The sequence below is a fragment of the Macaca thibetana genome, chromosome 2, assembly GCF_024542745.1.
Source record: "Macaca thibetana thibetana isolate TM-01 chromosome 2, ASM2454274v1, whole genome shotgun sequence".
In the NCBI taxonomy this organism is placed as follows: Eukaryota; Metazoa; Chordata; class Mammalia; order Primates; family Cercopithecidae; genus Macaca; species Macaca thibetana.
The window spans coordinates 124,644,316-124,671,170 of NC_065579.1; the positions used below are offsets into that span (position 1 = coordinate 124,644,316).

At 35.8% G+C, this 26,855-nt stretch overlaps 1 protein-coding gene across 2 annotated transcripts in view; it reads right to left on the minus strand.

The window, feature by feature from the left end:
* Positions 1–17,481, minus strand: part of MDFIC2 (MyoD family inhibitor domain containing 2) — a 112,340-nt gene extending 94,859 nt beyond the window's left edge. For both annotated transcript variants that reach the window (XM_050778553.1, XM_050778552.1), the window contains exons 1-2: positions 17,394–17,481; positions 16,729–16,816 (exon numbers count right to left, since the gene is read on the minus strand). In XM_050778553.1, the coding sequence (XP_050634510.1) occupies positions 16,729–16,816 (88 nt within the window). In that variant the 5' untranslated portion in view covers positions 17,394–17,481. The remainder of the gene's footprint in view (positions 1–16,728; positions 16,817–17,393) is intronic.
* Between the last annotated feature and the right edge of the window lie 9,374 nt (positions 17,482–26,855).

Consider the following 26,855-nt stretch of genomic DNA (forward strand, 5'->3'; position numbering starts at 1 on the left):
TAACTATAATACATTATTTTTTATGAAACTGAATGTGGTTTAATAGAAATGTGCCTCCCACTTGATCTTTGTCTTGTTTCTCATACTTGCTCATTATATTCCTTCAGGAAAATAATAAAGCTAAATTACGTGTAGAAATAGAACCAGTCCTGACTTGCAAACCTTACTGCTTTTTGTACACCCATTTAAAACTGTGGCTAATATGTATTAACTTGTTAAAGACATCAACAGGATTCTGAGTCTGTTTTATATCTTACAATTCATTCAATGAGCAGCAGTGTTAGTGGTAGGGAAAGGGTGAAAGCCTTTTTTATCAGTACATTTTCTTTACTTTGTAATAAAGCAAACATAAAATGAATGAGTCTTTTACCCATATCACTAACCGTAGACATCCTTTTGCCATGAGCCCCCAAATAAGTTGTAGTTTGAAACATGAGATGCAGTGACATTTAATTTAAATCCTATGTTTTGTTTCCCTTTCCAAATCAGTTTATTGTCTCCCTAAGTAAGAGACTGAAACAAACTCTTAACATGATGCTTTCTTACTATTAACTACGGGCTCCAGAGCCTACCAGAAAATGGACCTAATTTTAGATAACCAGAATTCAAGAAACACTTAGTCCCAGTTTATAGAACCCATCACCTCTCACACCATGACACTGATTAATACAATTTTCCAAATAAGATAATTTTAAAAAATCATTTAGTTACTTAATTCACACCAGGTGGAATCTACCCTACATTTCTCCCTGTGTTTCCAATGGAATAAAAAGCATGATCATTTACCCAGCTACTAGGACCTTGTCCTTGATGTTTTCTTTTCTTCCATCCCCACAACCAATTACCAGGAAGTCTTGACAATTCTAACTTTCAACAAGTTCTTAAAACTTCTCTTTTCTTCATTCACAGTGCCATTTTTTTTAACTCCTGCTTGGGCTACTGTAAGCCCGCCTATCAGCTTTCTGCCAATCTGCTTTTTCTACTCTTCACCCCACACTGTAGCCACAGTGGTCTTTTTAAAAGGCATATCTAATAACGACCTCTCTGTGCTTAGTGCCATTTAATGTTTTCCCATTGCCCTTAGAGTAAACTTTCACATGGCTAAGAAATCCCATGTGACCTGACTCTCTGGTCTAGTTTATTGTCAATATTTGATCTAATACTGTCATGCTCCCCAACCGCCGCCCCCACCACACACACACACATACAATGGCTTAATCAAGGTATGCTGATTGATGAACTAAGTAATATATTATTTCTTATCAAAATGTTTTTCTGAAATGCTAGACACCTATTTCTCTCTGAACCTTGCTTACTTAAAAAAAATATGTTTATGCACAGTACGCTGCTTGTCAAATTTACTATTGGATGATTTAAATAAGAGTATGAATTATTTTGCCCAGCTCTTACTAATTAGTTATTGTAAAATGAGTCCTTACAAAAATAAAGCAAAAGAACCAAAGGGCCTATCTGCTTACTTAAATAAGCTGGGGAAAGTTCAAATAGATAGAGATTGTGAGATGCTTGCTCTAGACCACAACAAGAACTGGAGATCTTGGTGAAAATTAAGAGTTCAGATATTTGAGCCACTCAAAGGTTGTAATTAGACTATGCTTCTGTTTAACCCTCACATTGTTTATTTAGCTTCTCTGGTTACTAATGACAAATTTATATAATCTCTGTAGTTTCAATTGGTTAGACAGAAATATGAAGGCTTATTATTGCATATGTCTGGGTACCCTGTGGAGCAATGTGTATATTTGTGTTATCAGAATTCTCTAAAATGAAGTGCATTAAATTCTTTCTTCAAGGATGGAAAAATATTTGACTTAGTTTCCTCCCTTATGTAAAACGAGGAGTTAAAATATTTTCTTCCTTAAGCGTTTGGTTATTATTACTATTTTCCTTTTGTGGGGTATGTGTTAAGAAGTCAGGTAATTTGTAAAGTATCATTTGATTACCTAAAGAAAATGCTGAAACTAAAAAGTGTTATTACCATGAACTCACAGGCTTCTGATCACCAAAGTACAGTTGAATTTAATTCATGATTGAAAAGTACAGTTGATGTATAATGGCTATCTGAAAAATGTTACATTCGTTTATGGTTTAAAACTTTTAGAGAGTGGTCTCTTATTCTTTGCTAATTCTTGCTATTTAAAGATTCAGGGACAAATTTTTTAAAATTCTAAATATAACAAGGAAAATCAGGGTCACTTCTAAGTTTGACAATCGGGTGCTATTTGCTGAATATGAGAAAACAGGACTGTGTATATAATTTTATTGTTGGAGAGATGGTTTGACGAGATAAGGATATTTGAAAATTAAAGTTAGATTCGGCATCTAAATATCCTTAGGTTTGCAGGTTTTTGATCTGTTTATTAGTCATGCAAAAATATATTGCTGTTTCTTAATCTGATCATAGTTGATTCTGCCACTGGAGTTATTTTCCCCACACTTTGATGTGATATGTTTTATTTTCAAGTGCTTGTTTCACAAAGATAAGCAAACAAAATAAGATTTCCACTACTCTCTTCCACCAGCCATGTTTTTGTTTAGTTAGCCAACATCAATGGGAAGATATTAAAATGATTAATCCTTATAATTCATTTGTGTCTTAAATGACTGGATATTATGGGAGCTGAACTCCAACTTTCATCTTGTAAATATGAATGCAGCAATATTACTAAGTTGTAATTCATTTTGAACTATTTAATCACTGTGATCTACAAATAAGTTGGCTTCTGAATCTTCGCCTAATTTCATAACTAAGTCTTCTTTCTCATTAAAATCACCATGACTGTGCTGAAGCTATGTGTTTAGGGAATCCAACTGAATGAGTAATAGGTTTAAAAATATGCCAGCTATATTGACTTCTCCACACTTTTCCAGTCTTCTTTAATTTTAGCTGTTGTAATGAGTGCAAATGAGGGGCTCTTGGTTAGCCATCTTTAAGTATATTTCAAAGCAGAGACTATGATAGAAGATGTACTGGATTTAGGATCAGAATACTTGGCTTGGGACCTGCTCCTGTTGTTTACTGCCTGGGTGACTTTGGACCCAATTATCTAAACTTCTCTGACCTTTATTTTCCTCATTTATAAAAAAGCTTGATAATACTTCTGCACATATATTTTATGTAACTAAGCTGAGGCATCGATGTGCAATAGGTTGTAAAGTGCCATCCAAAGGCCAAAAGTAAGGTGTGAGGATCTCACGTGGTGTTTTGGGTTAGCCAGATTATAAGGAAATACCAAAACACATTGTAATGAATTCCCTTGAGATTTAAAAGCAGAAAATGTGAAACAGCCTGAATATTCAAAAATGGGTAATTAGTTACCTATATTTTGTTACTTCATAGAATACTATATGGCTCTATATGTAGAGCCATTGAAATTATGCCATAAATCTGTGTTTATTGCTCTAGAAAGGTGTTCACATTAATTCATGAATCATCAAAACATGCTATTAAAATATTGCATAATCATATTTTATTAAAATTATAAATTTGTGTGTGTTTGTATACACACACATACACAAATATAAAGCATATAAGATGTACAGTGGCTATGTTTGTTGGTATTGAGAATAAGTTTTGCCATTTTCATTTTTTAATTTTTCTAAAAAATAGATAACTTGCATAAAGCTACACACAAGCACATACCCATAAAGACATACATTACAAATTCCCATTATATCCAGAGGTTTCTATAATCTCTGACAACTCCTGTCTCTCTGATCCCTTAATATCCAGTCCATGGCCAATGCTTGTTGGGGTCAGCGTTCTCCTGGGTGCCAGCCCTTTGTTTTCATTTCTGGAAACCAGTATCTCAAATTCAGAATTCGTGTCTTCGCATTTGTGGATGCAACAAGCTTCTAACTAGTCACTCTGGTTTCAGTCTCTACCCTTCCAGTCCATCTTCACAATATCCTCAAAACACAAATCTTTTCTAAAGCACAGAGCTGATTCTGTTATCGTTAGGTCTTCTCTGCCTTCCTGAACCCAACCTCACATATATTTTATGGCTTCCCTTTGTCTAATAACATTCAGTTTACACTCTTCAACCTAATGTTAAAAGTCCTTCATAATATAGTTAAGATTTATTTCACACTCCCACACATGCCCTTTCAACAGTCAAACATAGCTATTGTTCTCTGAAAAAAACATACCCCAGACTTTTCTGCCTCCACACTTTGGGCCATCGTATTCCATCAGTTTGTATTGTTACTGCCTATTGAAACACTATCCATGATGTATAGTCCAGCAGAATTCCCCATTTGTCTGAATTCTAGATGTGCTGCTTCCTACCTCTGAATCTCATATCTTCTTTGAAATTTATCCTTCCATTTATTCATGTCATTTTTGAGCATCTGCTTTAGAGGCTATCGTACCTCAAATATAGAGGTAAACAAGCCAGACACGCCCTTGCCCTTGAGTAAACAACACTTAACATTTCTCCTTTATTTAAATCTATTGACTTAGAGATAAACTTTCCTTACCTATCACCTTCTCTTACAACATTATAATACAACAACTATATATATCTTACAGCAACTATAATCAATGTCTATTGATTATGGGCACAATGAGTGTTATCTTACAAATAGAAGATATTCAATAAAAATATAGTTAGAAGGACATAGAGACAGAGTTAAATATGTGTATTTTTCCAGCAATGTAGTTACATACATACACATATATTATATATATTATATGTATATTAGCTTTTAACCATGTTACTTTCCCCTGTTGAGTGTTTTCAAAAATTAGATTTGATTCTTATTAGCATATTACTTCATCTCTAAAATAAAAAGAACTAGTTCTTTCTCCCAGTTGTATCTAGGGGAATCCAAGATGAGACTGATATTTGTCAAGTAACACTGAAGCAAAAAGTGTTCTTCTGTCATAGAACAAGTTATGTTACAAAACCCAAACTTGGCTATTTGTCCTAGAATTCAGAGGCCAGCGTGTTGCTTTTTAATTAATGCATGTCGGCCCACATAATGTAGAGGTTCAAATCTATACCAGATTTTGACACTACAATGTATTCATATCCTATAAACACACTACGTCTCCAAGTTATGTTGCTATTTAAAAAAAAAAAAGTCAAGAAAGCCCTTAGTGCAATTGTCTCCTCTTCTTTTGTTCCTAAATAAATGATTCATTTAGTAATTTCCCTTGGAAAAGTGAACTTCTTAACTATCTATTAAGTACCTCCCTCTCTTTATGTTATAGCTTTTCCTCATTTAAAACGATGATATTAGTTATTTTCTTTTTTTTTAAGAAAAGAGGCTGGGTGATAAAGATTATTTACACAAAAGTTCTTTTCTTTTGAGACACAGCTGTAAAAAATGTGTTACTATTTTAAAATTAATTATGTTGTTTCAAGTGACTATTTAGCATAGTTGTTTTAGCCCAAACTTACTGAGTCCATTAAAAACAAAACAAACAAAAACACTTTTTAAATTTTTTTTTTTTTTTTTTTTTTTTTTTGAGGCGGAGTCTCGCTCTGTCGCCCAGGCTGGAGTGCAGTGGCGCGATCTCGGCTCACTGCAAGCTCCGCCTCCCGGGTTCCCACCATTCTCCTGCCTCAGCCTCCCGAGTAGCTGGGACTACAGGCGCCGCCACCACGCCCGGCTAATTTTTTTTGTATTTTTAGTGGAGACGGGGTTTCATTGTGTTAGCCAGGATGGTCTCGATCTCCTGACCTCGTGATCCGCCCGTCTCGGCCTCCCAAAGTGCTGGGATTACAGGCTTGAGCCACCGCGCCCGGCCACACTTTTTAAATTTTAAGGTAAATCTTCATCTAAGGAATTGGGTATGTTCATATGGTTTGGTGTGTGAGAGATTTCATACTGCAAAATCCACCCAAATTGTTTTTCCATGTTCTATTGTATTTCAAATACAGCTGAAGAGTTTGTGCTTATCTGAGTCCTGTGGTAAACAGGATGTATTGCTGATATTTTATTTTCCCAACTGAATTATAAGTTTCTTGATTGGGCATGGGAATCATTGTGTATTCCTTGTGTAAGTGTGTGTCTTGCAGGAAATGAAAACATTTGTTGATTTCATTTACTTAATTTTATACTATTTTGTAAAACAAATGCTTCTTTTACAGTAGGAGTGGTTTGTTTTATCAATCTGCATTTGCACATATTGGTCTAATAGTTATAAGACACATGTGAAGTGTGCAATCTTATCTTAACTTGTGGCCTGAATATATATTTTTGATACATTCTTAATTCTCAAGAAGATTTATTTATATAAACTTTTCATATTTTATGGAATTTATATTCAAGATATTGAACATAAATATTAGCAGATATCTTTTGGTAACTCTAGAGGAAGTTTATTTTCTATCTATAATGCTGAATTTTCTAAATACAAAAAATGAAATATATTTGATATGTGAAAGAGGGGTTAAAAATGCGGATTTTCTTCTGTTGTCTGTTGTTTGAGATTAGAAATCATGAAGCACTTTTCTTTACTTTCTGCAGGGTAGCTATTTCATTTCAGATCCATATCGGTGTGGAAATTTAGCTCAAGAAGAAGAATTGCCTGATGTCTTATTTAATACTATGCTTCTATGAGTTGTCCTCTCTACTTTTTCTTAGAGTTATACACTGGCAAAACTACTGTCATTGCCCTTGCTTTTCATCTTTGCTGCACATTTACTTCTCGACAGGCTTAAATAATGGCTAAAATGGTTGAAATGATTTATGCCTGTAGAGCGATGTCTTTATTTTCTCTATTCACATTCCTTTTTTTTCTTTTTTCTTTTTTTTTTTTTTTCACTAATGGTCTGGTGAACACCTAGTGTAGGTGCATTTTATTAGCGAGTATATTCCCTCTAAATGCGGTTCCTAAGCTGAAAGAAATGGGCCATAATCATATAAAAGTAAAGTATCTCTTTGTAGAATTTACAAGAAATGGAATGTCCTTATTCCTGAGGCATAGAACATAAGAGACTTTTTTCCTCTCACTGTAAGACTGCTCTTTATACTAATGTTGATTAAGTGTATCACATCAATAGCTGTTGTGACATGTAGGAAAATGAATGATTCTACTGAAAATCTCTATTAAAAGGTGTAACTTGCTTGAAATTTCTAGTTATCTACAATTGTCTTCTTCCTACTGGGACAGGACGATTGGTTCCTGGTCTCTACAGATTGCTTCACTCCTAGTTCATAAAACTGCAATTAATAATGGTGAGCTAAGATCATTCTGGATTTGATGTACTGCCTTATCATCATTGAATGAGAGTCTCTAAATCTGCTATTTAACAACTTATCGGGACTTTGCACTGATTAATTCATCTGGTCATAGTCTGAAGGCTGACATGGCATCTTGTAGGCCTTTCATTCCGTTGGGATCAACATCATCATTTTATACGAAATGAACTTACTACTTTATAGGCTTAGTTGGAAAGAAATTTTAACCATCAGCAGTAGGATGTGACACTGGAATTTAATTTGTTGGCCTATGAGAACAGAGAAGATCTCGTCTTTTGCTGAACTTTCTAAATATAAATTAAAGTTATCAGAGAATCGAAATGATTTTGACATTTGAACTTCAGTAGAAGGCCAATACATTTAAAGTAAGTACTCTCCTTCCTGAAACATTCAGCACTTCATCAACAGCACATATCAGGTTCTTAAGAAAATATTATTCCCTGTGGAGAAAAGCATGGGTCACTGCTACTGGCTCTTAGAATAGACATTACGTTGGGGCCACACAGCATCTATTCTCCCTTTATTCTGATGCTCAAACCCTGAATTCCCTCTGAAGAAGCATCTTCCTCTCATTGTGTGTAGCATTTTGGTGCTGTCAGTCAAGTTTTCTTGGCTTGCTAACCCAGGAGTTAGACTCATGGCCAGAGTTTTTGAGCTTTCTTCCTTGGGACTTGGAGTCTTAAGGAAGGGAATAGGAGGAACAAAAAATTATATGGAGCTAATTTATTTCAGAAGTGGTGATCTGAATGTATTATGTCTTGCTCCTAAGCTCACCAGAGCTAGATTAGTTCCTGATTCTCCTGACCCTAGATTTCCCTTCTAGATTGTGAGCTACTCTTGCATTTTCCAGTAAATTACCTTTATCATTAATGTAGCCAGAATCAGTATATGTTATTTTCCTCTCAAAAACTGATAAAGCTCCCTTTTAATATCGCTGAATTTTGAAAGTAATGTGCCACTATTTGATAGTTCTTTATTTTGTTTTTCTGAGATGGAGTCTTACTCTGTCGCCCAGGCTGAAGTGCAGTTGTGCGATCCTGGCTCACTGCAACCTCCGCCTCCTGGGTTCCAGAGATTATCTTGCCTCAGCCTCCTGAGTAGCTGGAATTACAGGCATGTGCCACCACACCCCAGTAATTTTTTGTACTTTTAGTAGAGATAGAGTTTCACCATGTAGGCCAGGTTAGTCTCAAACTCCTGAATTCAAGTGATCCATCCTCCTCGGCTTCCCAAAGTGCTGGAATTACAGGCGTGAACCATTGCACCCAGCTTGATAGTTCTTTAGAGAATAAAATGTAGTAGGATAGCGTTTACTACTACAGTATAAGCTATATGTTTAGTAGGCATTCCCAGGGTTAGGAGTTTATTGCACTCCCAAATGTCAACCAGGGTCTGTGAAAGGCTCTAGGGCCTGTTTCTAGGCAAGCTCTCCACACACATGGAATCTCAGCCTTCTCTTTGGCCAAGATGCCCCAGTCACTCCTGTTTTCCTTCACTTCTTGGAGCATGACATGTTCTTTCCTGCCCCAGTGCCTGTATACTTGCCATTCTTTCTACCAGAAATTTTATTTAATTTTCATTTCTCTCCCCATAAACAGATGCCATCTCATCCTTCAGATCTAAGCAAAATCTCAATACTTCTCTTGTCAACATTTCTCAAAATAGAACAACTCATCTCATATATCCTATTGCCCAATTGACAGTTTCCATGAGGATACCTCAGAGGCATTTCACAAGTAATCTGCTCCACCCAGATCCTTGACTCCTCCCTTTTCTAGCCAATTTCTCTCTCCCACTTCACCCGTCATCATTACCACTTCACAGTGTCAAAAGCCAGGGGTCAGCCTTTGACTCCTTTCTTTGTATCACCCCACATCAAGGCACAAGCCAGTCCTGTTGGTTCTAACTTCGCAGAGACCTCAAATTCAATTATTTCTATTTCATCTTCAAAGTTGTATCCTATCCCAGTTACCATCTTTTGCATGGCCAACAGCAATATTCTCCTACTTTATTTCTGTTTCTTCTCTTTACCTCATGCAATATAAATGACTGCATATGTTACCCTGTGTAGAATCTCCAGTGGCTTCTAATTCCAAATAGGGGAAAAAGTACCCAAATTCCTGACTGGTCAACAAGGTCCTGCATTATTTCCAACTTAAGCACCTTCTTTTCCCTCGTTCCCCTTTTTCTTCATTCCCTTTTCCTTTTCCTTCCTTCCTTTCTATCCAGCTATTCTGAGCTGTACTATCTGCACAGGCTGTTCTCCCCATGGAATGCTTTCCCAGATTTTTGCAGCACTGGCTCATTCTTGTTATTTAAGTCTCAGCTCAAATAACTTTCCCACAGAGAGAATTTCCTTGACCACTGATTCTAAAGGATAGTCCTCATGCCAATCTCTATCACAACATCTTGTTTCAAAGCTTCAAAAAAATTACCCTTGTGAAATTATCTACTTCATGGCCTTGTTTTTTATATGACTCACAAGCGAGTATTTTCACATCTATTTTTTTCTGTTGGCTATGCTTAAAAACAAAACAACATTCCATTTGGCTGCTACCTTTTTTTCACCGCTATTTTTGTTATTAGGTAACGCACTTTCATGAGTTAATGAAAACTACAGAAATAAGAGCTAATAATTCCATTACCTGTGTTTACATGCAAAAAGAGTCTCAAGATATGCTATTTGTAGAAATTAACAATTTAAAGTAAGCATTAGTGTGGCTTAATATTTAAGCTAGATACAAAAAATATCCCTTTTAGAAATGAGAATTATCTGAGTGAGAGAATTAGCATGGATTAATATTTAGTCATTATAATAAAGCACTTAAGTACATGAGTTCCTTGAGGGCAGGAACTGTGACATTTTCATTTTTTGGCATCTTTGTTTCTTTGTCTCACATGTTTTCTCTGAGTTCAAGAGGAGCCACATCAAATGGTTTCTGAGTTGAATAAAACGCATATTTCAGAATTATATAAATGTTCATGATCCAAAATTATTTTTTGAGAAAATGAAGTAAGTTGTTTTCACTTAGAGTTAAAGGGAAGTCCAGTGAATTTACGAATGTCAGTAAATGTGGGAAAGATTCTCAGTTTCTTCATCTCATTTGAAAACAAACATGAAAGTTCAGGAATGAGATGAGATTTTTGTATTATGCATTTGAGATTTTGCATTATATTGAAAAGGGAATTTTTGGAACCTGGATTTTTTGGACCTCTAGGCTCTTTTCTAGTATTTTGGATTATTAGTGTCTAATATTGGTTAATTCTGATAACCAGTGTATTCAAGGTGCTAAAACACTGGCGACATAACTTTTCTATGCCAACACTAAATAAGTTTAGAGGCATTTCCTCCAAAATGCACCTAAATAATGGGGTTTATTTATTTATTTATTTATTTATTTATTTATTGAGATGGAGTCTCGCTCTGTTACCCAGGCTGGAATGCAATGGCACGGTCTCAGCTTACTGCAATCTCTGCCTCCTGGGTTCAAATGATTCTCCTGCCTCAGCCTCCCGAGTAGCTGGGATTACAGGTACCCACCACCACACCTGGTTAGCCTGGCTCATTTCTGTATTTTTAGTAAAGAAGGGGTTTCACCGTGTTGACCAGGCTGGTCTCAAACTCCTGACTTCGTGTCTGCCCGCCTCGGCCTCCCAAAGTGCTGGGATTATAGGCATGAGCCACCTCTCCTGGCCAATAATGGTTTTTATATCACCAAAGATTGCGGTCATCATGTGACTGCTTACAGAAAAGAAGCTATACTGAATTCACAATAACTACACAATTCTCATCTTTCATACTCTTTCCTTCCTGACATGTATGGAAGGAGAGAAGAAAGCTTGTTTATTGCCCATTCCCCACCTCCTATATTTTTTATCATTTTTTTTCTCTCTCATGAATTTTTCCATTTGGGTACAACACAATTTAACACTCATTGGATAGTGCCAACATCTGGGTAGAAGATTTTGCAAAACTACTGCTTTGGTGCACTAAAGGTGCACTTGGAACTTGGAATGATTTGTTTTTCCCCTATTGGTGACAACAGTGAATAAAATGCCCCACTAAAACAATTACAGGTAGCTAGTTTTCTGAAGGACAAAAAATTTATTTCAATATTCTTAGCTTCACATTTTTTAGGTCACATGATTGGTGTCTTGACTTTGCTCATATGTATAAATATGTATGTATATGCATATATGTGTACAAATATACACATTGACTTTGACTTTGCTCATACAATATATATAAATATGTATATGTATGTGTGTATATATTTATATATATAGAGAGAGAGACAAATAGAGAGATAGAGAGAAAATCTCTGCCAATGCAACCATGTTTATGGAAAACCAGTTTTCAGAAAATTACATTAGGTTTTGTTTAGAGATACACCCTCCTAGAACAGAAGCTGCAAACTGTCAGTCTATGGGCTGAAATAGACCCCAGAGCCTGGTTTCATTTGTCCTCCTTGGTATTTTATTGTTGTTGTTGTTGTTGTGTTGTTATTGTTATTGTTGCTGTTATTACTCAACCTTTAACAATCAGGAGATTTCACGAAGAAATCCAGATTTCCAGTTTTTCCTGAAAAATCAGGAGACAATATAAGAAATTGTGTGCAGTTCAAATGCTGGCAATGCTGTGATTTTAAACTGCAAATGGCAACAATTTAAGGGCCTCCATCCCTTCATCTTGATGTTTCTCTTCCGTATCAAATGGTGTAAGCTACAAGCACTGAAATGCTTACCCAGAATGCTCCTTGGCTTAATGGGGTATTACATGATATCCTATTCCACCTGTAATTTTCCCCCCAATTTCTATGTTATAACAATTTTTCCTCCATAAAGTTTTTCACATTTGGGCCTATTTTCTCCTTCTCTTTGATATGACTTTCATTCAGGTCATATTTTTCTCACTTCAAGGCTGCTAAATGTAGCTGTCTGTATTAGCCATTACCACCCCCTTCCCTTAACCTTTCCTCTGCTGGCTCCACCCCATTTTGCACACCAGTTACATATTTACAGGCTCATATCACACAAGCCTTGCCTCAGTTTCTTAGTTCTTGTCCTCAGGCCTCCAGTGACAACAAAGAACCAATGTCCACTACTTAACCAAAAGTCAGCACTCAGTCTGTTTTCTCACTTCATTTTGCATTATTCCATATGTGAATAATTAGCCAATATGCCCATTTCCCTAGCACTGAAATAGGCATCTTCCAGCCTCTGATGCCTTTGCTCCCAGCATCACCTCCTTCTCTCCACCTGTGCAAAGAGACTGTGACTGCCTTCAAGACTGGACTTTCTAGACCACCTTGGCCCACAGTTTGCATAATGCAGCTCATCCTGCCTGGTGCATATATTTTATTTTGTTTTGAATCAGAGTCTTGCTCTGTTTCCCAGGCTGTAGTACAGTGGTGTGATCATAGCTCACTGCAGCCTCAACCTCCCAGGCTCAAGCAATCCCTGGCCTAAGTCTCTCTAGTAGCTGGGACTATAGGGGTATGCCATTATACTCAGCTAATTTTATTTTATTTTATTTATTTTTTTGTAGAGATGGTATCTTACCATGTTGCCCAGGCTGGTCTCAAACTCCTGGGCTCAAGGGATCTTCTCGTCTTCTCCCAAAGTGCTGGGATTATAGGCATGAGTCACTAAGCTGAACAATGCTGCATATTTTTAAATCATGCCTTGTTTCTCTGATTATCTTAAAACAGGGTTTCTCCAAACATGGTTTAAAAATGAGTGCTTTTTTGGGTCTGTCAATGGTGTTTCTCAAACAAAATTTAGTCTAATTTTTTTGTAATAGCTCTGGTTGTGGCTTTCCTAGATCTCTTTGACACCACCACTGATGTGAACAGACCCATGACCCATTTGGGGAAAGTCAAGGGCAATTAGGAGCCTCTTTGCTTTCCTGGCAAAAGCAAGACGATTGAATGAGATGAATGAATAATAAGGTCCTTGAGTGCAGGAGTGTATTTCTTTTTTGTATTGTTCTCTGTCACACTTACACCTTGTCTCTAGTCTCTCCAGTTAATAACACTGAATTCAATTGGATAAATGATATGAATGTTTGAAGTTGAGAAGTTAGAAATAATAGCAGTACTCAGAATGGTGATGATGGTAGTAACTCCTGTTGCTTGCATGTTCACTCTGAAATCAAGCACTTCACTCAGTGCTTTGTGTCAGTGACTCCACTGAAGTGCTTGCTCCAACCCGAATAAGGCATTGCTGTGATTAGCCACATTTTAACAGTGAGCAGTATTCAGCTGGAGTTCCAGAGGGAGGCAGCAGAGTCACTGTCATGTGAGATGTGACCACTTTGTCATTAATGAAAAAAACACTTTTTTGAACAACTGAAAGTATCTGTATTGCTTTTTAAGGGGGAGTGAGGGAGGGTGGAGGTAGACACATTTAAAATTCTGATTGATAACTATTGTGGAAGTCACTGTAATAAAGTGGTTTAATGAAATGAATAGAATTTGGACCTCAAAGACCGAGGTTGGAGATTCAATTTGCCACTTAACAGCCCTGCAAATTTGAGCAAAATCTAAAGTCTTTCCAAGCCTACGTCCCTTAATTTGTAAAATGGGGACAGTACTACTGCATACCACCTTGTTGTAGGGATTAAAAGGAGGAATTTATATAAAATACTATAAAAAGTGTTGTTGCTATTACCAATGGTTCAGAAAATATAATTATATTATTCTGAGTAATATATTACTGAGTAATGTTTTTAAAGAGGGGGAAAAAACAGAGAAGTAATGAAATCACAGTCCCATAATCTCATAAAGCAAGCATTCTAGTCCCCAGCTAGGAAATTGAGGCTCAGGGAGGTAACGTAACACGGCACAATCACCCAGCTAGTAGGTGGCTGAGCTGAGTTCCAAATGCCTGCCTGATTCCAAATGCCATGCTCTTTTTACTGCACCACTTTGCCTTTTTAAAAAAATAAGCCAACCCATATGCTTTTTCTTAACATTGAAAAAAAAGACGTTTATGTTTGAAAACCAACTCATCCTGATAATTCCCAATTAAGATGTTGTCATCTAGCATCTGGCTCAATTTCCTTTTATGAAATATAGTAAACATAATTTGAGTGTAGCTTAAATGAAGTGTCCAAATGAGATAAAACAGGTCACCTGGGAAATTAGATTTTATAGATTACAAGAATTCAAGGCCTAAGTTGTACTTAATGGACACAATTCTATTTTAAAGAAAATTCTTCAGGAAACAATTGATTGGTCTATCAATTTCATTATTATTTCTGTACGAGACATCTGTAGCACGAAGTAATTAAAGTAAAAATAAATAATATGAACTTCACCGCAAGTGTAGTGAAGAACATCTCTCTCTTCATGAATTTGAGATTCATAAGAAAGACACAGGGGATCTTTGATGCATGCTCTATTTTTTTCCCTTCCACATTGTTTTTAAAGGATTCTATTTAAAAGACGTTTTCAAAAAAAGAAGTTAGAGAATTTTTTTTTTTTTTTTTTTTTTTTTTTGAGACGGAGTCTCGCTCTGTCGCCCAGGCTGGAGTGCAGTGGCCGGATCTCAGCTCACTGCAAGCTCCGCCTTCCGGGTTCACGCCATTCTCCTGCCTCAGCCTCCCGAGTAGCTGGGACTACAGGCGCCCGCCACCGCGCCCGGCGAGTTTTTTGTATTTTTTTAGTAGAGACGGGGTTTCACCGTTTTAGCCAGGATGGTCTCGATGTCCTGACCTCATGATCCGCCCGTCTCGGCCTCCCAAAGTGCTGGAATTACAGGCTTGAGCCACCGCGCCCGGCCAGTTAGAGAATTTTCAAGCTTTTAACAGAAATGATTCTGGCAACACTTTATGTCTGTATCAACTTTAGTCCTGAAGTAGAGTCTCTTAAAGAGATGATGTCCTACTATTAAAATTGCTTGGTGGGGAATTGGACAGAGAGAATTACCTTTTTTCTTTTTTAAAGAAGTATATTTTTATTATTTTTAATTTTATTTATTATTATTATTTTTGAGACAGAGTCTTGCTCAGTCACCCAGGCTGGAGTGCAGTGGTGTGATCTCGGCTCACTGCAATCTCCGCCTCCCGAATTCAAGCGATTCTCCTGTCTCAGTCTCCTGAGCAGCTGGGACTTCAGGCGTGTGCCACCACACCCGACTGATTTTTGTATTTTTAGTACAGACAGGGTTTCATCATTTTGGCCAGGCTGGTCTCAGTCTCCTGACTTCAACTGATCCACTTGCCTCGGCCTCCCAAAGTGCTGGGATTACAGGTGTGAGCCACCGCACCCGGTCGTAAGTGTATTTTTAAATTAGGGTTGGGGGTAGGGTGAGATTAAGGACAAGAGTGGATGTGAGGGTATGATGAAGTTGGAAGTGTTGATTTCAACACTGTAGGAAAACATTTTTGAGCACAGATCATGTTCTGACAAGTAATTTAAACATTTTTTTTTTTCTCTGGAACATGATGAGGTGGTGGTTAAATTCACATGCTGTAGAATCACACAAACTGGCGTTGAATCTCAGCTCTGGCACTTCCCAATTTTGTAATTTTCGGCAAGTTACTAGAACTCTTTAAGGCTCTATTTTCTTATTGGTAAATTAAGGATAATAACTGCTTCATAGGGTTGTCATGATGATTCAGCAAAATCATCAATAAATGTCAATAAACATTGTCAATATTGACATTATTATTATTGTTTTGGTTTGTCTAATTAACTTGACATATTTATTAGAATTTCTTATGACCTTATAAAGCAAATTTTAAGAATGTCAACTACTTAAGTAAGAGCTGTCCTTTTACAATGTAATAGATTCATTAAATGCTGAGAAAGACACAGCATACCTATTTAGATAAAATATCAAATGTTTCTTTTATGAGACATTAAAAGTGATCATAAAATCAAAAAATTATAAAACCCTGCCTTCTAGTAAATAATCACAGGTTTAGATGTATTTTCAAAAGTGCACAAATCTGTACTCATTAGGAGAACGTATTGATTTGTGTGTGTATTTCAAGCAACCATTTTACGCATGTGGTGCCCATGGCCGACTGCATTCTCCCTTGGGAAGGTGGCTTCTCTAATTGCAGTGAATGGTGATTCTATTTGTAGACATATTTTTCTATAGCAAGCATTCCTTTCTGTGATTATTATTTAAAAATACCTGCCCTTAAATTATTTAGTCTTCTTGGCTATGAAGGAGAAAAATCTACAGCACTGCAAAGACCTCACAGATAATATACATCTGAGTAGAAAATGCATATTAAGTCTTACCAACAAAATAATCTATTTCCTGCAATACAGGGACCACGAGAAGCATTTTAATAATAAAGATCGTCAAACAACCACTGAAGCCACATGAGAATCCAAAAAAGAAAAAAAAAAAGTGAAAATCAGAAGTAATACTATTTGAACAATCAGGACATTTTTTTCCTCCTTCTCCCACACTATTCTTTGCTTATAAACAAAAGCAAAATTTTCACACCAATAGAAAATCAAGAGCAAGAAGACTTACCTTCTTTCAACCAAGAAATGTTATTTTTATCATTTTCTAAGTGCTCAGCTGTTCTTACTTTTATCTTTTCCAGCTCAGTTTCTGACATCTAAGTGGAAACAGAATTTGTGATATAAAAAATTCATTAAGAACCCAAATTTATAACATTGAGTTTTATATTTAGAAACTACTGCCATATTATGGGAAAATTTTATCTCTATAGTTTTTCAGTTCACTGTCCAATGTTAAGTCTTAACATTTTATTCATTTGTGTTATTTTAAAACACTGACATTGAAAACTAAACTTTGTATGATACTTCCTTGCCCAGCAACAAAGATTGCTATAAGACCTTACAATTTCTGAATGTGAAAGAATAACAAATTAATAACTAGCCATGGATTTGTAACAAACAAACAAACATTCAGTGGCTGTTTTAGTATTTTTTATAGCCTATAGAAAAGCATGCTGCAAAGTGGTATGCAAAGAGACAAATAACAATAAAACACAAAAGCATCTTTTCAGGAATTTATTGGGTGGGAATAAGAACCTTATGACCTAAGCCAGGCCAAGTTGAGCTCCCTGAAGGTGTTGACAAGACCTATTATGCACCTTCAGTGCAGTGCACTTGACTTTCATGGCTTGATCGCAATGAGCTCTGCTTGAATCAACACTGCAAAGTGCTTACCTGTGTGTTCCAAAGGGAGGCCCAAGGTGTGGGACTGGGGAGCAGCGAGCTGCAGCCTCCCTTGTCTCTGGATGTCCAGCATTCCTCTATCCTGACAGAAATGAGCGAAGAAGCAAATACGCTCCCTCCCGGGGTGGTGCTAGATTTGTATTGCTGCCAAAAGCATCCAACTTGCGGCTGAGAGTGTTTTTTTTTTTTTTTTTAAGGTAATATAAAGCCTGTGGTTGAAAACAATAAAAACCTTCTCCAGGCTAGTACTTATTTTAAATGACACTCTGCAAAACAGGGAAAAAATAATGAACTCTTTTCAAGTGGACCAAGTTTCTTCCATCCCTGCCATTCATTACTTCAGGTTAATATCAAAAGATGTAGAAAAAAAATGTATTGAAAAAGATACACAAGCTATTTTGGTTAAAAGAAAAGAAAGGGAAACCTTTAAAGCTACATTCTGGAAATTCGTCCTGTAGTTGATAGTTTGAAAAGCGAGTGTTTTTTCCACCTACTATTTTATAAACAACAAGAAAACTTTTCAGGCTTTTTTGATCATCTGTAGATATTCCAAAGGAAGTTTGGAATAACATTCCAAAGATGATATGTCATTAAATTCTTCAGTAAGGATAATACTAATTTTGCCAGACATGGTGGCTCATGTCTGTAGTCCCAGACTTTGAGGAGGCTGAGGCAGGAAATGGATTGCTTGAGGCAAGGAGTTCCAGACTAACCTGGGCAGCATAGTGGGACTCCATTTCTACAAAAATTTAAAAAAAAAATTTTTTTTAAATTAGCTGAGTGTTGATATATGCCTATAATCCTAGCTACGTGATAGGTTAAGGTGGGAGAATCCCTTGAGCCTGGGAGGTCGAGGCCGCAGTGAGCCATGATTGCACCACTGCACCTCAGCCTGGGCTGTTAGCAGAGCAAGACCGTGTCTGAAAGGAAAAAATAAAAAGGAAAAGAAAAAAGGATAATCGTATTTTCAATGGAAGATTAAAAACAGAAAGCATAACTCTTGGGTACACATCATGATGAATAGCCCACCATTTCTAAAAGTTGTCATTTTTTTCATCAAGGAAAATAATATTTATTTTTGTCTCAAGGTGGCTTGCTTCCTCCAGTGTCTTTACCTGGACAATTGTCCATTATGAGATTCCCTTATCCATTTCACCTCGTTTCCCAACTTCATTTCTTTTTGTACATTGCTCCCACTATATAATCTTTAAAGACTACCTTCATCAGCCAATTTCCATACTAAAATAGCTGTTTTTCCCCCCTTTATCAATAAGATACATTTCAGATTCCTTAGATAGATAAGAAAGACCTTGACTAGTCAGATTCTATACCACAATTTTAAAACTGTGGCCCACAAAGTCTTAAGATTTCTTGGAAGTTCCTAACATTTTGCTCCAACTTAATTGCATTGTGGCTGTTCCTTGAAGGGACTTGCTTCTGTTATCAATACTCCTAGAACTGTTTCCATTTCCACCCCTATCTTGAAGGCTTCCTGATCTCTCTCATCTGGAGATGACCTTACCTTTCTCTGATCTTACTTGGGACTTTTGATATGATCAGTCTCCACTCTAATCTTCTGTAAACCTTTCTCATCTTCCCGACAAAACTATAATCACCCCTCCTTCTAGCACAACCAAGGGCTCGGCCTCTATCTCAGTATTTTATGCATCTGTCTCGGTGTTTAACATGATCGCCCACAAATTGATAATCATTAGATAAACTATCAAAAACTGGTGATAGTGTTTTCCTTTGTTCCAAAGTTGTGGAATACATATAATTACCAATTCCTTAATTTGTCTCTTTTCTATGGATAGTTACAGTGTTTTACGTCACTTCCTCATGCATTTGGAAACCTAATCTAATTTCCTTAATAATTTAATAACTGTCTTTTGGAAAAGCAAATTATCTAAACTTTATGTATTAGTGGGGCCAGAAAGACAATTGAAAAACAATAATCACAGTGATCTTTAAGCAATGAGCAGAGACAACACAAGAGATAAAGGAAATCTAAGGCAAAAGTATCTAGATGAGAAAAGACAATTAAGAACCTGGAGAGAACGAGCCAGGGACACGACTGGAGCTACTAGTCCTCCTAGTTTATTATCACTTTTATTTTAATATTTGACCATATGATTTTATATTATTTTAATATTTTAATATTATTTTAATATTTGACCATATTATTCATCAAGAGAAATATATATATGTTTTAAAATTCCAAAATGGATTTGGATCTTTGTAAGGTTACAAGTCATGTAATCTCTTCTTTTCATGTGCTTTCTAAGGCAGAGAACCCATTCCTACCCACAAACCTGTGATGTTTCCAGGTTCATTTTGAAGCCTTTCTAAGATTCTGCGTTCATTTTTATGTACTCGTATACTTATGTCCAACTAAACAGTTTTTAAAATTTTCTGTCCCAAGAGCAATCCACTACTTAAATCCTTGTCTGAATTTCTCACTTTGGAGAGTATGGATTATTCTTTGATTACAGTTTATCCTTTGATAATTCTTGACTTATAAATGCTTTCCACTTGCCTGACTTTTCCAATTACTATGATATAATTATTTAAGTCCAAATATTAGAATAGAATCCCTGTGCAAGAGTTTGTTCTGAGGGGGAAAGATTTGTGAAGATAGTGCAGTGACTAATTTAGACACAATATCCAATTTGGCTGATGTATTTTCAATATGTGGTCAGTCCTAACTCTTGGAATTTTTCTGTTGTTTTTCTTTATCATTTTTCTCTGCTTGGCCTCTAACTGCTGTTTGATTTTGCCTTTGCCCTTTCAACTGTTTTTTGTTCTTAAGAGAGTATAACATTCCTCAAATTTTCTATATAGAATTTTCTTTCATTCTGAACAGCACCATTTTTCAAAGTTAGACAAACTTACTTTGAATTTTATTGCTGCAATCATTCCTTATAAGAGCTGTAGATATTAATTAGCATAATATTCCATTTTTTGTCATCCACTTCATTAGAAGGATGGTAAGAACAGACACCAAGTACTTTTTCCTGGATCAACTTTATATCACTTGTCCTTTTTGGACATTAAGTGTATTCCATAATGATGCCAACATTTAACCCATTTATTCATACACCTAGTGATATCCTTGTGCCCCCCAAAATTCTCATCTGGGTAATGGAGTCTGGTTTGGACTAACATTTTGTCTCTTGAGCTGGGCTGGGCCTTGGAATGAATGAAGTGAACCCACAGTTGATGGCTGGGAGTAAAGAGAAACCAGTCTGATGAACTCCCCACAAGACAGACTGGGAAACGACAGGGGCCCAACCTAAAGCTCAAAAGTGACAAGCCAGCCTAGGACATCAGGCAAATCTGATTAGAATCCAAGAAGAGTAAATAAGTCTTTAAATAATTCCCTGTACAAAGAGTGTTCATTGAGCCTGTTTAAAATAATGAACTAAACAATTAATAATCAAGGATGTGGTCTCAAGGCTCAATGTTTCTTCTTAAAGTCTGCTTTCTTTTTAAAATGGAAATACTGTGAATGTACACTTCTTTTTATAATTATCTTCCTTTTATTTTGACTCAAGCCTTAGTATCCCTAATTCCGAATCAAAATATGATCCAGAAATAGAATCTTTAAGTGCAAACTGTCCAGCGGAAGATAATCTTTGCTAACAGAGTAACCTGCAAGATTATCACACATTTTATGTTCTTTTTTCTGTTAAAATAGAATTAAATGCATGAAGCTAGAGCCTTTTGAACAAACAAATAACCAGTTGCTATCATATGAGTCTTTTTGCCTTAAAAATATCACATTATCACTTTTCAGTGTTTTTAAAACAATAAAAATATATATATGATGTAAGAACATGAAATTAATCAATGTGTAAGTATGTCACCAACTCAAATTACTGGATTTGAGGACTATTGTTTATAGAGCTCTGTGAAAGATTTGTGGATTAGATCCAATACAAATGATAAAAGAAGGTGTACTACTCCCTTGAAAGTATGTTTTCTGCTACAGAATGGAATCTCTGCTATTCAGTATACTTAGTTAAAAAATTTAAATAGCCATTCTAATGACCAATATATACCATGAAATATTTTACATTAAAAAAATTCATTTTGTAACTTTTCGGCCTTGATACAAAAATAAGCATGGTATAAATCAACACTGGTCTAAGGTATCAAAGGTAAAGGTAAATAAACCAAGAAGAAAATTCCATATTTGTAACACCAGTTCTCCCAGGAGAAGGTTACAACTAACACCACAAGACATGCCAATTCAAGGATTTATGAGATGTTAGATCTCACCAAAAGTTTATGTATGAAAAATAACACTCAGTGTTACAAAATGCATTAAATTTTATCCTTGCTTCATGCCAGGTCATTTAAAAGGGTGCTTATCTTGACCAAATTATTTTTATACCTGCTTTTTCTAACTGAGACCTTGGCTGGCATTGAGAAATCGTGTAAGGATAAACATGTGAATAACAGTTGCTAGTAGGTGTATTATGAATATTCTTGGTTCCTCTAGGGGTTACAATATGCATCCTTAATATAGTTCACATAGTATAAATATTGCTTCACTTCATGTTATGGGTAATAGCTTTTTAACTATATAATTTCATTTACATGCTCTCTTCTTTGTACTATTATTTTCATATATTTCATATCTACATGTTATATTCCCACAAGCATTGTATATGTGTGTATATATGCACAGGCTTACAGGCATACCTCATTTTATTGCATTTTGCTGTATTGCACTTTGCAAATATTGCATTTTTTTCCTATAAATTGAAGGTTTGTGTCAGCCTCACATTAGTCAAGTCTATTGGTATCATTTTTTTTCCAACAGTATGTGTTCACTTCGTGTGTTAGTAATTTTTACCAAAAAAATATTTTTAATTAAGATAAGTACAATGTTTTTTAAACATAATGCTATTGTACATTTAATAGACTGCAATATAGTGTAAACATAACTTTTATACACACTGGTTTTTTGTTTAACCAAAAAATTGGTGTGACTTGCTTTATTGTGGTATTCACTCTATTGCAGCAGTCTGAAATTGAACCTGCAATATCTTGAAAATATGTCTATCTGTATATGTATATATATGGATATATACACACATATATGAACACACGGTTCAGTTTACTGTCTTAAAAATAAGTTAGAAGGAAAAAAGATTGTTTAATGTTTACTTTCAAAGTTACCATTTCTGGTTTTCTTCATTACTTCTAGTAGACCTGAATTTTCATCTGATATCATTCCTCTTTAGCCTAAAGAACTTTTCAGCACTTCTTGAAACGTGGGTATGCTGGTGACAAACTCTCTTAAGCTTTAATTTGTCTAAAAGTGTCTTTAGTTCACTATCATTTGTGAAGGATATTTACGCTGAATATAGAATTCTTGATTGACAGGTCTTTTTGTTCTCTCTCTCTCTTTCTCTTTTAAAAAACATCATTCTTATCATTGTTCCTCTATATCTAATGTGTCTTTTTCTCCTCTTTGGCCTCCTTGACTGTTTTTTCCTTTTCTCTCTTTCAGCAATTTGACTAGGATGTATGTAGATGTAATTTTCTCTGTATTTTTAGTCTGCTTGGGTTTTGCTGAGATTCTGGGTTTGGTAAGTTGATGTTTTTCACCAAATTTAGAACATTTGGTCTATCATTTCTTCAGATATTGTTTTTCTGTATTTCTCCCTCTAGGATTCCAATTACACATATATTAGACCACTTGATATTTTCACACAGTTCATAGAGGCTCTGCTCATTATTTTCCCCAGTCCCTTTTCTCTGTTCTTCAGTTTGAATAATTCCTATAGATTTGTCTTCAAGGTCACTAACCCTTTCTTTTGCAGTTGCCAATCTACTATTAAGGCAACCTGGCAGAGTTTTCACTTTAAATACACTTTCAGTGCGAGAATTGACATGATTTTGAGTGTGTAATTCTTACTTCTTAGATGATACTACCTATCTCCCATCCATTATCACTATCTTTTCCTTTAATTCCTTCATCTTATTTATTATACCTAGCTTAAAGTCACTTTCTGGCAACTCCAACATCTGGATCTTCTATTGACTTCTTGTTTTCTTGTTAGGGGGTTAGGGGGTTACATTTTCTTGTTTCTTCAAACATCTAATATTTTTAGTTATATGCTAGACATTATGAATGATACATGGTAGAGCGTCTGGACAATGCTGTAGTATTTGTAGAGGATGTTGAATTTTGTCATAGCAAGTAGTTAAATTACTGGTATAACCTTTTGATTCTTCCAGGTTTTATTTTAATTTTTCTGATAATGGGTCATTTTCATCTTTTTGCTTAGTCTTAGGATGTAGTGTTCGTGCTTTAGGACCTGGTAATTGTGTCCAAGGCATGTTCTTTTTTAGGTGTCAACTAAATGCCCAAAGTGTATAAGGAAATATTTCCTTTTTGGTTGAGGCAGAGTGTCTCCTAGCACTGTATTAACTGTGGTACCTATGTTCAGTGCTCAGTCTCACAAAAGCTACTTTTTGCCAGATTTATTCAAGTCTCATCCTTTGTATGCACAGCTCAGCCCTTAGCCAAGACTATCTGTGACTGAACCCTGTCTCTTCTCTACCTTATAGAGTTCCCTCTTCTCCATAATCCTACACTGCAAATTCCAGTCACTTTAACAACCCAAACTCCTGTCTTTGCTGCCTTAGCTCAGCAAGTCTGCCATAAATTTGGGTTCCACCTTCCTGCACTATATTAGGGAAAGAACAGCCAAATCGAGAGCTGGAGCAAACATGTAGCTCATCTTTTGTGTTTCCCTACTCTTAAGAATCACAGTCTTGTTCTGCCTGTAGACTTATGCTTGAATTTAGCTTCTTCATATATTTTGTCTGGTTTTATAACTATGTATGAATAATGCAAGTCCAGTGTATTCCATCATGACCAAAAGCGGAAGGAATTTTTGAAATTCTTTTACCCCTATCTTTCCAATCAATCATACAGTAGAGATAGTCTTCTCTCTCTGTCCTCCTGTGAAGGGCAGACACAGCCTAGAACAAAGAGTAGCTAAGCTTTGAGATTCAAATTTCACTTTATTTTAAGTTTTAGAAGGATCAGTAGTTTTTAATGTAAGTCTTTTTTATGATAAGTAGCAAAGAGTTGAGATTCCATTTAAGCCATAAATCATATGATAGGTAAGAATACAAATTTGCTTAAAAGTATTGTTTGAGCTAACAATCCCATTAAGTTAAATTTTTACAAGTCAGGGGGAAGGAAATTTGAAAGGGATGTGTGACTATGGTTTAGATACTGGATGTGTATTTTAGAAAAGACTTGGTGTATTATTGCCTCAGTTAATCCTGGAAAAACTGGGACACTAAAATCCCCAGATAACCTGGGGAAATGCTAGAACAGAATAGACTGTTGTCTAGTTTCCTAGAAATACATTAGTAAATTTCAAGACTTATAGAAAATGTCTGCTTCCAGTATAGTGTCTGAGTACCAATGGTAGATGGAGGCATCTAGATGGAAAGATTTGAGGTCAATATATTATAAGGACTCATGTAGAGAATCCCAAACTTCCTTCAAGCTTAAGAGAAGTGCTGAGGGCCGGCAAACAGGAACAGGGGTCCTGATGATTATTAGAGATGCCATTAGTGGATACTACAGACCTGATATAAGGTATAGGCAATGCAAGGTTTTAGACATTGGGAGAAGAAGCAGTGGGGAAAGGGATATTTGCAAAGGCTAGCAGAAAGTGCTCTACTTAAGTGAAAACCACTAGCAATGACAGTGGGTTACCATGTTGTAGGTGTGCTTCCCAGTAGCAAAGCAAGGGGAAATTATTTTGCCCCGAAAGCCTCTTTTTTAGCTAGAAAAGATTGAGAGATTGGATTTGCAAGTTTGTTTTCTACCATCAGCAGAAATGTGGGGTAAAATGCTAAATTAAAATCAGTTATGGAAAAATAATGACATCATATATTTTGTTAATCTGAACACATAGCCTTACTCTACACTTTCATTTCAAGTCCCCTCTTTTCTCCAAAGACCTGCATTATGAGTTTGCCAATTTAGTCAGCACCTAAACAATCCCATTTAGAATTGAATTCTTCTTAGAAGATAACCATCATTACTGACAGAGGTGGTTCAGCACCACCAGGCCAACCTGTACCTTCACAGACTGTGTCATAACTGGGTCATTCAAGCTAGCCAATCCAATCCTCTCCCCAAATTTGGAATTGGGATGCAATCAGTTAGCATTTACCTAATTAGGTTAACTGTAGAGTCTAAGTCAGCTAGGGTGGCCTGTTTGGGACGTGGGAAAATAGACAAATTTTGCATGTGGGGGAAAGCAAAGTAGGCAACTTCATTGTGTCAGTTTCCTTATTTGTAAAGTGGAGATAATAATGGTATCTACTTCAGAGTTGTTGGGGAGGAAGGCAGTGTTAAATAAGTTAAATAAGTTAAGGAAAGGAAAGAGCTTGGAAAAAAACCTGGGCAAGTCAGAAACACCCAGTAAAGACTCAGCAGTTATGGTTATTGTGAGTGATTTTTGATTTTGCAACTTTATTGAAGTATAACTGAAGTAGAAATGACACAGGATCCAGGCCAATAAATGACATAAGGCATGTGCTGTGATCAGCTTTGACATACCTATACATCCACAAAATGATCACTATAATCAAGATAAGCATCTGCATCACCCCAAAGTTTCCTCATCCCTTTGTAATCCAGGCCACCCTCCATCCCCATTCCCAGGCAAACACTAATCTTTTTGTCTTTTCCTATGAATTCATTTACATTTTCTAGATTGAATGTAAGTGGAATTATACAGTATATATTCTTTTTGCCTAAGTTCTTTTATTCAGCACAATGATCTGGAGATTCATCCACACTGCTGTGTGAGTCAATAGTTCACTTATTTTTATTGTATTCCATTGCATTAATATACCACAATTTCATCATCCATTCCCCTGTTAATGGATATTTGAGTGGCTTCCCATTGTGACCATTACAAATGAAGCTTTATGAACATTTGTGTATAAGTTTATAATTTTATGTTTTTATCGTTTTAATATTTTTCAAATTAAAAATTTTGAAGAGAAAATTCCCAAAATAAATAAAACTGTCATTAGAAAATGCAATTGAAAAAATAGTCTTCATTACCCTTTAAAGTTAATTTTATCCTAGAGGATCATCAACTTTACCTTTACAAAACTAGCTGACATCCAGATAGAGTTTTTTTAGTATTTGATTACTACAAGGTCTTTGCTTAACTAAAATGTGATAGAAAACTCTCTAAAGGGAAAAAAATATGATATAAAATTAGAGACAGTAGACCAGATACTATTTCTTACCCTCCCAAAATTGTAGTGTAGAGATGAGAGTATATCATCTTCTTGTAAATGTGCAGTATTATTTTGTTAAAGATATTGAGCTTTTAGTACATTTGCAAACTCAATTTATTTTGTTTTACAAACAAATTACAGAAATAACAGCAT